Source organism: Apium graveolens, chromosome 10, assembly GCF_009905375.1.
Source record: "Apium graveolens cultivar Ventura chromosome 10, ASM990537v1, whole genome shotgun sequence".
NCBI lineage: Eukaryota > Viridiplantae > Streptophyta > Magnoliopsida > Apiales > Apiaceae > Apium > Apium graveolens.
This window is the reverse complement of record NC_133656.1, coordinates 4,683,807-4,698,391: the sequence shown is the minus strand read 5'-3', so window position 1 is coordinate 4,698,391 and position 14,585 is coordinate 4,683,807. Positions and strand designations below refer to the sequence as shown.

Sequence of the window (14,585 nt, the reverse complement as noted above, 5' to 3'; positions counted from 1 at the left end):
TTCCTCTGGATCTTCCACAAAATAATGGGCATGAACCTCTCCACTTGGTTTTGCCTGAATGTCCGTCGCATCTTCAAATGGCAGACCTTTTCCCTCATACCTTCTCCTACAAAATTCTTTAACAGCCTTGTGATAGCAGTCGCGTGATTCGTATTGCGACCCTCTCAGACTGCCCACTCCGATAGGCGTTGGGAACTTTATCATCAAATAATTTATCGAGGTTATCACCCTGAACGCTCGCAACTAAGGTCTGCCTACCAACACGTTGTGCGCAGAGTCCTGATCAAGCACTTTGAAGTCTATCATTTGGGTGATAGACAGAGCTCCTTCCCCAAGAGTGACAGGAAGCCTAACCGAACACATAACTCTTACCGCCTCTCCAGTAAAACCGTAGACGTGTGCATCTTCAAAATTCAAGTCACTATCCGGGAAACCCAATTTCTTGTACGTGCTGTAATTTAGGATGTTCGTAGAGCTCCCGTTGTCCAAGAAGACTCGATGCACATTTATTGCCCCAATAAGAATATTTATTACCAGCGCATCGTTATGGGGATGATGTACCCATCTTGACTCTCTTTCCCTGAAAGTAATGTCAGCCGATTCCCCTTTGAATATTTTTGGAGGTCTATCTTCCAAGCTATATATGTTGGTGAGTGGTGGGTGTCGTGCCTCTCTTGCATTTCTTTCCAACGCCAGATTACTATCAGCAAAAAATGGGTGTCCTCCAAAAAATGCCCTGATACTACCAGCTCTTTGGAACTGAACCTCCGCTGTCTTTTCAACGTCCTCCTCCTGTCCCCTTGTTGCCGCTTCCTCTGCGTCGTTTTACCTTGTCAATCCACTCCCCCAGATATCCAGGCTTGATCAACTCTTCAATTTCATCTTTTAGGTGATGACACTCATGGGTGTCGTGACCGGTAGACTCATGGTATTCGCAGTACTTTTTCTTGTCTCTACTCTTCCATGAAGTCAAATGATCTGGTTTCTTGAAGATTCCTCTGTCCTTATTTACCTCAAAGATGTGATCAATGGATGCTTCCAGCGGAGTGTAATTGCTCACCCTCTTTTCATAATTTGACGGTGGGCTTCACTTTCTCCGCACGTTCACGGTATTCACCCTATTAGGGCTTCGGGCATTTCGCTGATAATCTGGACTCGCGGATCTATCTCTCCTCTTAGCTCGTCCCTTGGAGTTGTGGGTATTATCATTCTTCTTTATCTCTGCAAGTGATTGCTCAATCGCTTTGAAGGATTCCGCCTGCGCAAGTACATCAGCTAACGAAACAGGATCCTTTCCTTGCAGGTGTTTCCAGAAATCTGTTCCCACGCGCAGACCAGCTATAAGAAGTATTTTTAGTGTCTCATCAGTTGCGCCTCTCACCAAGGTAGACTCTGCATTGAACCTTTTGAAATACGAAGTCAAGATTTCCCCTTCCTTCTATTTCACATTGGCCAGTATGGTAGTCACTGCAGTCTGGAACTGAGTCAGAAACAAGGTTTTCATCTGTTCCCAAGATGTGATCACCCCTGGACCAAGTTTTTGGAACCATTTTTGAGCACCTTCTCTAAAGGTGGTTGCCAGAAGACGGTATTGTGCCAAGTCAGTTACCTAATACACATCCATCTCAATGTTGAAACACCCTAAGAATTCCATGGGGTCAGAGTTTCCATGAAAATGCAAGTCATTGATTGTGTTCCTGTATCCTGCAAGCAGCTCTGCTTCCCTCACAACAGCACAAAAAGGGGATGGAGCTTATGTAGTTGTTGTTACCCTACCTCCTTCAAGATGGTTGAGCAACCTCTTAAGATCATTCACATTAAATGTCCATACTCCAGGAATGGTTTGAACGTTGAGTTGTTTGGGTTGCTCCATAACTTGTTGTTGTCCTCCTCGGTTACCCCCCAAGTGTACCGATGGATCTCACCTCCCCTCGCCCTGAGGTTGCGGCTGTGGTATGTTTCCATCTTGATTTTGAACATTCCCTCGCACACGGGGTTCCTCCTGACCGCGTCTCGGTATCTCATCATTATTTTGCAGCCTTTCTTGAATTCACGCGCCATCCCGGTCATGAGAACACGTCCTGGATCCACTGCCCGTAGCACTGTGGGAAGCTACAGGAACAATGATAGGGGCTTCTTCAGTGGAGGGCGGGCCATCTCTTCTTCTATTGTATGGTGCCCTTCCATGGTGGTATCATATCCTTCCTCGTCCGTTCCTTTGATAGCCTCGGTCATAATTTCTGAACCTTTCACGTGGAGGGGAACGCTCGTGTTTGCGGTACCGCACCCTATCATCTCTTGGATATGTAGGGGGCACACGCGTTGTATCACGGGGCCTCGCTTCTCCACCGTTTCCCTCCTTTTGCCATTCTAGCAACAACATCCTCAAATCATCATCTTCCAACCTTATGCCAAGTCTCCACTTTAGGGTTGAAAAATCTCTTATTTCCTCATCTTGATTCTGAATATTTTCCACACGACGACGCTCGTCCATCGCACGCCCAGACCTATGTGCGTGTGGTACAACCTGATTACCAAGACGAGGCCTTTCTCTACCGTTAGTGTCCTCATCGACATGGTCCACAACAGGCTCTACATCATCAGAATATTCCATGCTCCACAGAGTGATTTACGGGTTTTCTCCGCTGGCCTGGGCATCTCCCTCAACTACGGGTGCTTTCCCTACAGCGTGGCCACGACGGGGAAAATAACGGCCCCTCCTCATCTTGCGACGCTCCACCGTACTCGGCCTTGAATGAAAGTTGTTCAGAGTATCCCCAATGCGGTATAACTGCTCCAATATATCAGCATTGTTGATGAGAACTATAGGTGTTCCTCCCACATCCGGAGATCTTGGAGGATCTACCATATTTCGGGGCACGTAGGTTTTATGGCAGCTATCACTTCCATTATAAGAACTTCCATCATGATTTAAGACATCTTTTCCTCCCAATATTATGAACCTAATCAGCACCCCTCCTTCTAGCGCCAATTTGTTGACGGAGGAATCTGGTAACAACAAAGTTTAAGGTTTCTCGTCGGAATTAAGATATAGGATGATGGTTCTTCACCGGAAAATCAAGCGGTGTGTGGTGGTTTGTGGTTGTTTTAGGCTGAGATTGATCAGAGTAAGTGGTGGCTCCCTTATCAGCTCTCAACTTCTTACCCCTCTCAATGTGCCTACGTACCCTTTATATAGGGATCAAGCCTAACGTATTTCTTGGGGTACAACAAATCTAATGGGCTTAGACTTCTCATTCCTAGGCCTAGTAGAAGCCCATCCAGAATTCATCTTCCGCTAGCTCTAGGAATCTCCAACTATGAGGCCCAACCGCAAAGGCCCAAGGCTCGCTCACAATCGTAGGACTTCACGGATAATCCATATCCCTACACAAGGATAACACTCCGCTACAGCTATCTCCCTTGAATTACGGACGCAGGTATAGCCACGGTTCACCCCAAATGCCAGACGCGTCCCTGTCCCCCGAATGAGGATAACCCATGTAACACCCCCAGATCCGGGGTCGGCGATCCGGGTCGTCACGGTCTTTCTTTCCACAATATCACTTCACTTAATTAATAATAATAACCTTATGCTGTGACCCCACACTAACACACACCACAACCCGTTATAGTCTCAGAGATGAAATTTAAGTACAAGTCTTTGAATCCACCATTTAAAAGTTATTACAACCCAAAATGATTACTTGATAAATTTACAGTTAATTGCCATTATCTGCCACAAGTTATAATTATACATAATTTGATTCTCAAAAGTAGATGGTCTGAACTACAATAGATCTACCTTTGCAGCTATAGCAGCTACAACATCATCGGGAAGACGCGGGACGCTTCCCACGCGCTTGCGCTGGGTCTGCTGGAGTCTGGCCATCTCTCCTAACTGTTGTTGTGTGATGAAGAAATAAAGCAAGAGTGAGCCTTACAGCTCGCAAGATAATACATAGTGATAACAATAATATAAGTATCTAAATGGATACTTACTAGAATCTTTATCATGCGTAAGATAATTACTTACTAGATATAAGTAAAAACAAGGAATGAAGTTACCAATACTTCACTACACTTATATCATTTATAAAGCTACTTGAACTACCACCATTCAAAGTATTATAAGTTTTTAAAAAAAAAAACATCCCATAGATGAGACCACAAGTTAAGACTTGAATAGATTCAATCTTTGAAATATTATTGAATGAAATAAAGTTACGAGATACTTTATTTAGTCCCGATATATATATATCCACATATATATCTCTTAAACATTTCAAGGAACCTCTGTTATGTAAAGTATGACAGAGTTTGAAACATCCAATGAATTTTGGAAAGGAAAAGAATTTTGGCATAAACCAGATATCTTGCTGATCAGGCAAAGATACCAATAAGTAACCTTTTCTACTAGTAGATGGATGAATCCCCCACCGGTCATCACCCTGGCCACATAAGGACCTTGTGCTGGACCGCCACCCGGCCTCTTACACGTTGATGGACTGCCACCCAGCCACTTACACTTTGATAGACCGTACCCCGGCCTGTCGCTTATGCTGACTCAATTAGATGGGCTTACTTCCCGAACATTGGGCAAGTAATCAATTCATTTATCAAAACAGCAACCTTGTTGCGAATATAAAATACACCATAGAGCCGGATCCCTCAGGTTTTGAGCGAGTATTTAAATCCCCTTAAAAGGAAGATCTTAAATATAAAAATGAGTTTTGGGATCCGCTCTAACTTTAAAAATCATTTTTTTGAAGACTCGAAAACACTTTAAAGAGTATTTGGAGTAAAACTGATTTAATGAAATAAATCAGTCCCGATATATTAGAAAATATCTGAATATTATTATTTAAATAATATTCCCACAAAGAATTATCTTTATAAAAATAATTGAAGTAGAAGTATTAAAACTTATACTTGAAACGAGTATTAAATAACCAAAGATACACTTATATGAAAGTATTATCTTTATTTGAATAATCGAAAATAAGTTTGATTATTGACACCTTATTCTTTAATAAAATAAAGAATATATTTCAGTAATAAGCGGAGTCATAATACCTCGCATGAATATTATAAATAATATTCATAAAATAAAGGAGTCATACATCCTCGATTGAATATCCAAGTAATATTCAATAATAATATAAACTGAGTCATAAGCCCTCGAATGAATATTCAAATAATATTCAAATAATAAAATAAACTTAAAGTTATCGAATAAACCTTATTCGATTAATAGTTTGGAAAACTATAACCATATATATATAAATATATATATATATATCCATATCCATATATACAAAATCTACTCGGGATCCTCGACTCCCGGTTTTAGAAAATATTTTCACCTTTGGGTCCTTATACTAAGGGTATATGCAAGTTACCGCTATCCTCTAGCATAGGTATTATCAACTGAATCAACAGATATATATGGCAAGAATACGAAACAGGCATGCATATATACCATATTGCATGCTACAATATATCGCAAGAATTTGCTAAATAACCATTATGCATCTATCACAAGATAATGCATATACAAGTGTATACATCACAACAACAGTATAACGGATAGAAAACTTGCCTGAGCGACTTGGGGTGATAAAAGGCTCGGGACGAGTCTGGTAACCTATAAACAACAAGTAAGTTGGAATTAAACCAAAGTCACTTGTAAATCTATACTTTAACTAACTTAGACTCTAACGCTTGTTTTGCGCTTACTGATTTGCTTAAGTCACCCGGGTACCCTCGGCTCCACCATTTTTTATAATTTAACCTTTACGAGTTTTAAGGCGATTCCTTCACGAGTGTCTTACCAACTGCCTAAAACACTTACCATAAATGTTTCATACATTAATTAACCCTTTTCGGTCTTTAACCTATGTTTCAAAGTAAGGCGAGGGGAAAAGTTTCGTTCGCGAAACGCCGTTACTTGAAACGGTCGTTTCTCCTAAACCGTGCATCGGAATCGAACGAACTACATATCAAAACGAAGCTCGTAACATGAGCTATCTAAACATAAAACTTGCATTCCCCAGGCTCAAGTATCGAGTCATTCTATAAAAGTCTTCTTCTTTTTTTTTTTTTTAACAGGCAGAAAACAGCATAAGAAAGAGAATAAGTATCTCTCCGCCCCTGTAAAATAAAAGAAAGTAGATCTGAACAATGAAATTCATTGCATAGCAGGGGGTTCTCGGGTCCTAATGTTATGCACAAAAACAGTCTAAAGAAAATCGGACGTTACGACGGCTATGTTTACGCGATTTCCCAATTTAAAACCATTCAAAACCAACCCAATTCAACCTCAAATCCAACATACAACCAACATCCATCCTTACCACATCATAACAACCCCAACCAATTCAATTTTAACATTCATACTTATGCCTAAGCTTGAATTTAACTATACTACATTCTTTTAACCAAAATAACAAGATTTACCAATCCGATTCAATACCATTTCAAATCCCAAACTCTAATCACCACAAAAAGCTACAATATCACCCTACTAATCAAAATCATCTTATAATACATAGGAATCTAGGGTTTGGAGATGGTATACCTTCCTTGAAGAGTGGAGAATCAAGAGAATGGCTTGGAATCACCCTTAAAGTCCTTATCCAAGCTTAATCTAAACAAAACTTCAAGAACACAAATTTTAGTTCTTGAAAACACTATTCACCATCTTCTTTCATGATTTATAGAAAAAGATTGGCTTGGAATTAGAAGCTTAAACTTATGGGAAGTATGTAACTATCCATGGGGAAGCTTAGATAATTACCTTGCTAAATAGTAAGTGGAGGAGCTTGGACTTTCATTTTTTAAGAAAAGCACCCGAGAGCATGAAGAAGAAGAAGAGAGATTTTTGTGTTTTGTTTGGTGAAATGAAATGTTTTGGCTTGGTTGGTTGATTTTTGTGTTTGATTTAGTCAATTACCTTGTTGCCCTTGAATTTGTGTGGTTCTCATTCAACCACCCCTCCTTCCTTCCCATGTCATGCCTGTGTCATCCTCATGATGTCATCCTCCCCTCCTTGTCCCCTTCTCATTGGTTGGGTGACATCATCCTCTCTAATCCCTTTGATTAACTTCCTAATTGTTTGCCTAATGACCGCTGATCTGTTATACAGTTCGCTTAACTTTCTTTTCCGTTTATCGTTTGAGGGATCATACCCGGGATCTTATCACTTAGGTTCCCTTAACCTATCTCAATACATTATATTCCTTTTTATGATCCTCTCTTATAATCCTTTAATTTAAATCCTTTTTATCCTGTTACCTTTTTCTCAATTCTTTCCGTATCTAGTGGATTTCCGGGAAAAATCAAAGTGTTCGGAAATTGGATTCTGACGATCTTTACATACACTTATATACCACATAGAGTACTAATAATATCCCATAAGATCAATAACAGAACCCCTACATAGTGTGGCATGAAAAGTTTTCTCATTCAGCAAAAACACTATTCATAAGGGTTTCAAAAATTTTCCAAAAATTGGGGTTATTACAGTCTCCCCTCCTTAAAAGGATTCCGTCCCGGAATCAGATAGAAATGAATAGGGATACCTTCTTAGTATTGCACTTTCTAACTCTCAAGTCAATTTTCCCACATTGTGGTTCTACCATCAAACTCTTACTAGTTTGATAACCCTTCTCCTAAGCACTCGTTCCTTCTTAATCTATACCCTTCCTGGTTGCCCCATATAGGTTACGTCTGGTTGCATGTCTATGCGCTCATATGCCCCTATTTGTCTAGCATCCGAATTTCACTTTCTTAACATTGATACGTGAAACACGCTATGACTTGCTACATGTTATGGGGTAAGGCTAGCTCATATGCTAACTTCCCAATACTCCTTAATATATCCAAGGGTCCAACAATTGGTGGACTTAGCTTTCCTTTCTTTCCGAATCTCATTAATTCTTTTCAAGGGAATACTTTTAACAATACAAGGTTGCCTTCTTCCTATTCTTTGTCCTTTCGTGTCAAATCGACATACTTCTTATGTCCTTCCTGGCTACTACCAGTCATCCTCTGATTAGATCTATTATATCCCTGGTCCTTTGGACTACTGCGGGTCCGAGCATCTTGCGCTCTACAACTTTATCCCAACATAAGGGAGATCGACATTGTCTTCCCTCAAGGATCTCATAAGGCGATACCTCGATACTAACATATGATCTATTGCCGTAAGATAACTTAATCCGCGTTAAGTGATCATTCCAAATTCTTTCAAGTCTATTGCACAGACTCTCATCATAGCTTCTAACATTATAGCTTTTGCTTCTCAATACCCACTCTTTTCTAATTCGTAATCGTTATCACCTCCCGTTCCTAATATTATACTGGTTATACTTTTGCTCGTTAGCGTTCTATAACCTTTTAATAACCACGTCAACCTTAGTATCACGAATGTGTTTCCATCCCGAATACTATCACAATTTTATTACTCCTTTTTCAGCTGTTTCTATTTTCGAAAGCTTAATCCTTCATATAGAAGTAAAGGAATTTGTTGAGAGATCACTATGATCATGAACACTTGTTATATTGCATAGTTAGTACAGAAGGTGGCCAGCCTTTAGTACTTGACAAGCAATTAAACAATAGATGGTATCCTACTAGGCTTCTATCACACAAATAGATAGTCATTCGGCAATACCTCCCCTTTCTGGAAGGGTTGTTCTTCTCAGCTTACATGAAACGAAAAGAAGAAAAAAGAACGAACTGAAGAGAATTGTATATATAAAAAAATATACTGCCACAAAATATCTGGCTTGGAACCTACCTCTGAACTATAGAGGTTTGTCATAGGAGAACAAAACATATACGTATTTATATCAGCATCAAGTATTATAGCATCGTATTTCACATACTTAAATATTTGCTATTCCGTCCATCATTCTATAGACCCATGCTCTTCCTCGAGCTTATACACAATCACCTTTGAAACTCCCTCGATTTCGAAAATCGAACCTGGGATCTCATTTTAGACATCACCGTTACTAGAATTCTATGCTTGCACCGCAACCTTCCTCGTATAGTAATACGACTCTCTATTGATAAGAAAGAATAATTATTCACTAGGTAGATACTCTACTTAATTAGTCTATCAATGATAACTTATACACTACCACGACCCGATTAGTGGTACTCAATCTCAATACCCATTCCAATACAACTCTCACGGTTGTATTCAGCTCAATACTCGCAGAATCATTGCTGCCTTACTATGGTCCACCACTGACCTACTGTAGTCATTCATTTTCCATGAAGTCTTAATAGCTAACCATACGGAGTCCATACATCTCGTATCTAATTCTCCTAAGGAGTTAACATAACCACCAATCACAATTCATGAAGAACACTCCAAACTCTGACGTACTTTCATGACATGAAGCAGATAAAATTGCAGAAGAGTTTCAATCAAAGCAACGATAGCAGGTTAATACCATTCTTAATCATATGCCTTAAATAGAAGACTTAACTCAAAGGTTCGTCTAGTCCTTTTGGAAACATGGTCCTGGCTTATCCCAAGATAGGACCTTCTAAGATAGATAGCTCGTTCATGGCGATTACACGAATTAAACCTTTACCAACTACTATTACGGTTGGGTATTGCACAGTTATCAGAAGGAATGTCAATCTTCCAAACCATAATACAACCTTCACAGTTTTAACCATCATCACTGTATTCTTTTGGCACACGCGCCTATAATTATCCACTTACCTTTAAAGTGTCGGCCACCTCTTTGGCCTTTCCTGATAGTAAAATTTCCTTACAGTCAATGTCATTTTAACCACCTCCAAATAATTTTCTACCTCATTTCAATCATAGCTTATGTGAAGATGTTTTCCTTTAATATTTGATGAGTAAATAAAAAATATCACCATTTTTCCATAAGTTATTGCCTCAGTCTTTAGAGGCTAATCACTATCACGACTGACTCTCAATCATACGTAGAACATCTTTTTTTTTTATCTTAAGTCCTAATTGCCCTGAGCAATTTCGACCATTACTGGTTCGATTCATACTTTCTCGTGGTTAAACACGTGCCCCACTTGGCATCATTATAATTACGTCATATTTCCTTTATCCACATTTCTATTCTTGAGAATTTTGAATATTACCTTTCTCCTTGTAAAACCTCTAGGGTTATCCTTGAATCGTTCCTCCTGTATTCCTTAGATACAGGGCATATCAAAATACCATTTACTACTACTAGAACCATTGTCTATATACTTCTGAAAAATTTCTCCACTGATTCTTAAAGGTTGTTATTACCTTAATCCTTTCCAATTCATCCTGTCAAAACTCACACTGTCCCTATTAAGGGTGAAATGCCAACCTTTATGCATTCCCCTAGGATTCGTTTTAAGTTACCGATGTTCTATCCTTAATTCCACCTTTAAAAGGTACCTGCATCCTTCCAAGGATAACTCAAGTCATATATCCCTAATAAGCGTGTCTTATTCAATCATTCCCACCTCGATAGTATATGCCTAATTTTCACAATAACATCTGTATTCAAAATGAAGTCAATCAATATGGCCTCCAAAAGATAACAACGGTTATCCGCTTTTCTTCCCTAATTTGGTAACGATAACAAGGATGTTCTGGAAGATATTGGTCGTGTTCAACGTGAACTTCTTTTTAATAATTCCTTATTTACTTTTGTTGTTTATCTCAACAGTCATCTCAATGATGGGATATCTTTCATACCTGGCGTCTCCCTTTCTGAGTATCGAGCCACTGGTCTTACATTTCACATTATTGAAGGTCACTTCCTTCATCCAATTTTCCTACTTTCTTACTTTCTTGTCTCCTTAGTCTATCTGCGTCTTATTATTTATCCTTCGAACTATCTCACGGTTTCCTCGAATCCTCCCAACTTACAGGGGATAAAATATATGTATCTCTTATACCTTCAACCATCAATTTAACTCATGGTGAATCACCCTCATCCTGACGATTACATACTTTTCTATTTCTATTACTACGAGTCTTTAGGGTTTCCTCATACCCGACTCCCTTATCATTCCTCAAACTCTATTGCCTTTATATTCCTTTCCACTTCAGTTTCTTTTTATTTTCCTTTCTCTTATCATTATTTCATGAACTAACACAACATAAGTATTGATTCCAAACATCCCGTCATTCTGGATTCGTGTCCTCAGAACGAATCTTGATAACTTTTACAACTTAGATTCATAATTCATCATACTCATCCACTTTTGTTCTAGCTCCAAAGCTTTTACACTATCTCCTTATCTTTGGGAATTACTTTCCCGAAAACAATTGACTGAACTTAAATCAGTTTATTCTAACCTCTGGCTCCGTGCCTTTCTTGGTCTTTCACCAGCGGGTGGTCTCTCTCTTAGGAGGGTAAGTGACAAAAACAGTCTTTTATGCTTCGTCAATCATTCAGAATCTCAAATGATTCCTCTATTTCCTTTATCCAGGCTCTTGCCTCGACTAGGTCAACCTGTTCCTTGGAACTCTGAGAGCTTAGAGACTTAAAGGTCCTGAAAGAATTTCCTATCGCATTGTTTCCTCAAGGTGGTGGTTGGGGATAATAGTCTAAGTTCTGTCTAGACAGGTCCATGAATTGCCGTATAGGAGTACCGTCTCGGGTCTCCTTTCCTTACTCGACTTTCTGTTTCCTTAGTATGAAATGTTTTATCCTACTCCCCATAATTGGGGTCATCTTTTAATTTAAAATCCTCATTTTCCACTCCATTATGCCATGGGTTCCTTCTAACTTGATGGCGACCTCCCTGACTATCACGTTCAGGGTTTGCTCTAAATCTTATTCCTCAAACTATGGCTCTCATCTAAGTTCTCATCCTTACGCTCTTGAACTTTCGGAACCCAAATTCTATAGGAATACCTCATTATTCCCTTATCATCTTTCTCTGGCACCGTATGCTCTTTTCCAATAATTCGGTCTCTATTGCAATCTCAAACAGCTTTTCGGTACCGGCTCCGGTTACCTTCACTACTATTTCCAAAATCTCTTATAAACTCTCCCAAAGACATTATCATCTTGAGTCTCTCCTTTTTACTAAGGGCATCAGCCACCACATTGGTTTTCCCCGAATGATAAAGAATCTCCCAATCATTATTCTTGATTAGCTCTAACTGCCTCCTCTGGCATATATTGAGCTCTTTCTACGTGAAAATGTACTAGAGCACTTATGGCTAAGGTAATTCTCGCACTTCTCTCCATACAAGTAGTGCCTCCAATCTTTAGGGTAAAACTATTGCCACGAGCCTAAGCTCATGGGTGGGGATATCGAATTTCATATTACCTTAATTGTCTTGACATGTACGCGATTACCTTACCGTGCTGCATAAGCACGCACCCTAAGCCCTTGTGCGAAGCGTCACTACACTTCACAAAATCTCCTTTTCCATCCGGCAATGCCATCATAGGGGCCATCACCAACCTCTGCTTCAGTTCTTGAAAGCTGTTCTCGCATTTCTCTGTCCATTCGAACTTCTCAGTCTTACGAGTAACCCGCGTTAAAGGGGTTACTATCTTTACAAACTTGAACGAACCTCCGGTAGTGACCGGCCAATCCTACCTCTGGTAGTCGACCTAACCATGGTCATCAATTCATCAGTGGTCCTTTATCCAATCTTGTCAGGATCCTCCATCGGATCCTCCTCAACAACTATCCCTTCTAGGACAACATCCTTAACCGCTACATCCTCAATATCAACATCATCCGGTCCTGCATTAGGACACTCTATCGGATCCACAATCCGATCTCCAATTAGTAATAAAACATCATCGCGCTGTTGCTCCTCAACCTCAGGGTTCAGAGTCCCGCTACCATATACGATAACGACCTACGCTCCTATCACGATATTTATAAGGGTTCCCATAAGGGTTTTAACTGTCAGTACTACGTTAGGTAGCCCGACTATGAACTTGGCAAGAGTTCTTATTATCTTTGTGAACTTATTATCTTAACGTCACATCATCTCTGAGGTTTATAACGCTTAGCTCTGATACCATTTCTGTAACACCCCCAGATCCGGGGTCGGGGATCCGGGTCGTCACGGTCTTTCTTTCCACAATATCACTTCAATTAATTAATAATAATAACCTTATGATGTGACCCCACACTAACACACACCACAACCCGTTATAGTCTCAGAGATGAAATTTAAATAAGTACAAGTCTTTGAATCCACCATTTAAAAGTTATTACAACCCAAAATGATTACTTGATAAATTTACAGTTAATTGCCATTATCTGCTACAAGTTATAATTATACATAATTTGATTCTCAAAAGTAGATGGTCTGAACTACAATAGATCTACCTTTGCAGCTATAGCAGCTACAACATCATCGGGAAGACGCGGGACGCTTCCCACGCGCTTGCGCTGGGTCTGCTGGAGTCTGGCCATCTCTCCTAACTGTTGTTGTGTGATGAAGAAATATAGCAAGAGTGAGCCTTACAGCTCACAAGATAATACATAGTGATAACAATAATATAAGTATCTAAATGGATACTTACTAGAATCTTTATCATGCGTAAGATAATTACTTACTAGATATAAGTAAAAACAAGGAATGAAGTTACCAATACTTCACTACACTTATATCATTTATAAAGCTACTTGAACTACCACCGTTCAAAGTATTATAAGTTTTTTTTAAAAAAAACATCCCATAGATCAGACCACAAGTTAAGACTTGAATAGATTCAATCTTTGAAATGTTATTGAATGAAATAAAGTTACGAGATACTTTATTTAGTCCCGATATATATATATCCACATATATATCTCTTAAACATTTCCTGGAACCTCTGTTATGTAAAGTATGACAGAGTTTGAAGCATCCAATGAATTTTGGAAAGGAAAAGAATTTTGGCATAAACCAGATATCTTGCTGATCAGGCAAAGATACCAATAAGTAACCTTTTCTACTAGTAGATGGATGAATCCCCCACCGGTCATCACCCTGGCCACATAAGGACCTTGTGCTGGACCGCCACCCGGCCTCTTACGCGTTGAAGGACTGCCACCCAGCCACTTACACTTTGATAGACCGTACCCCGGCCTGTCGCTTATGCCGACTCAATTAGATGGGCTTACTTCCCGAACATTGGGCAAGTAATCAATTCATTTATCAAAACAGCAACCTTGTTGCGAATATAAAATACACCATAGAGCCGGATCCCTCAGGTTTTGAGCGAGTATTTAAATTCCCTTAAAAGGAAGATCTTAAATATAAAAATGAGTTTTGGGATCCGCTCTAACTTTAAAAATCATTTTTTTGAAGACTCGAAAACACTTTAAAGAGTATTTGGAGTAAAACTAATTTAATGAAATAAATCAGTCCCGATATATTAGAAAATATCTGAATATTATTATTTAAATAATATTCCCACAAAGAATTATCTTTATAAAAATAATTGAAGTAGAAGTATTAAAACTTATACTTGAAACGAGTATTAAATAACCAAAGATACACTTATATGAAAGTATTATCTTTATTTGAATAATCGAAAATAAGTTTGATTATTGACACCTTATTCTTTAATAAAATA

General features: G+C 39.1%; 1 protein-coding gene across 1 annotated transcript; it reads right to left on the bottom strand.

Moving 5' to 3' along the window:
- Positions 1 to 243: 243 nt before the first annotated feature.
- On the bottom strand, positions 244 to 2,614 carry LOC141689665 (uncharacterized). The gene is made up of 5 exons (XM_074494020.1): positions 2,288 to 2,614; positions 1,526 to 1,609; positions 1,118 to 1,438; positions 916 to 1,063; positions 244 to 815 (listed from the first exon to the last, which is right to left on the bottom strand). Exons 1-5 carry the CDS (start codon positions 2,612 to 2,614, stop codon positions 244 to 246), a joined length of 1,452 nt encoding a protein of 483 aa, XP_074350121.1.
- Between the last annotated feature and the right edge of the window lie 11,971 nt (positions 2,615 to 14,585).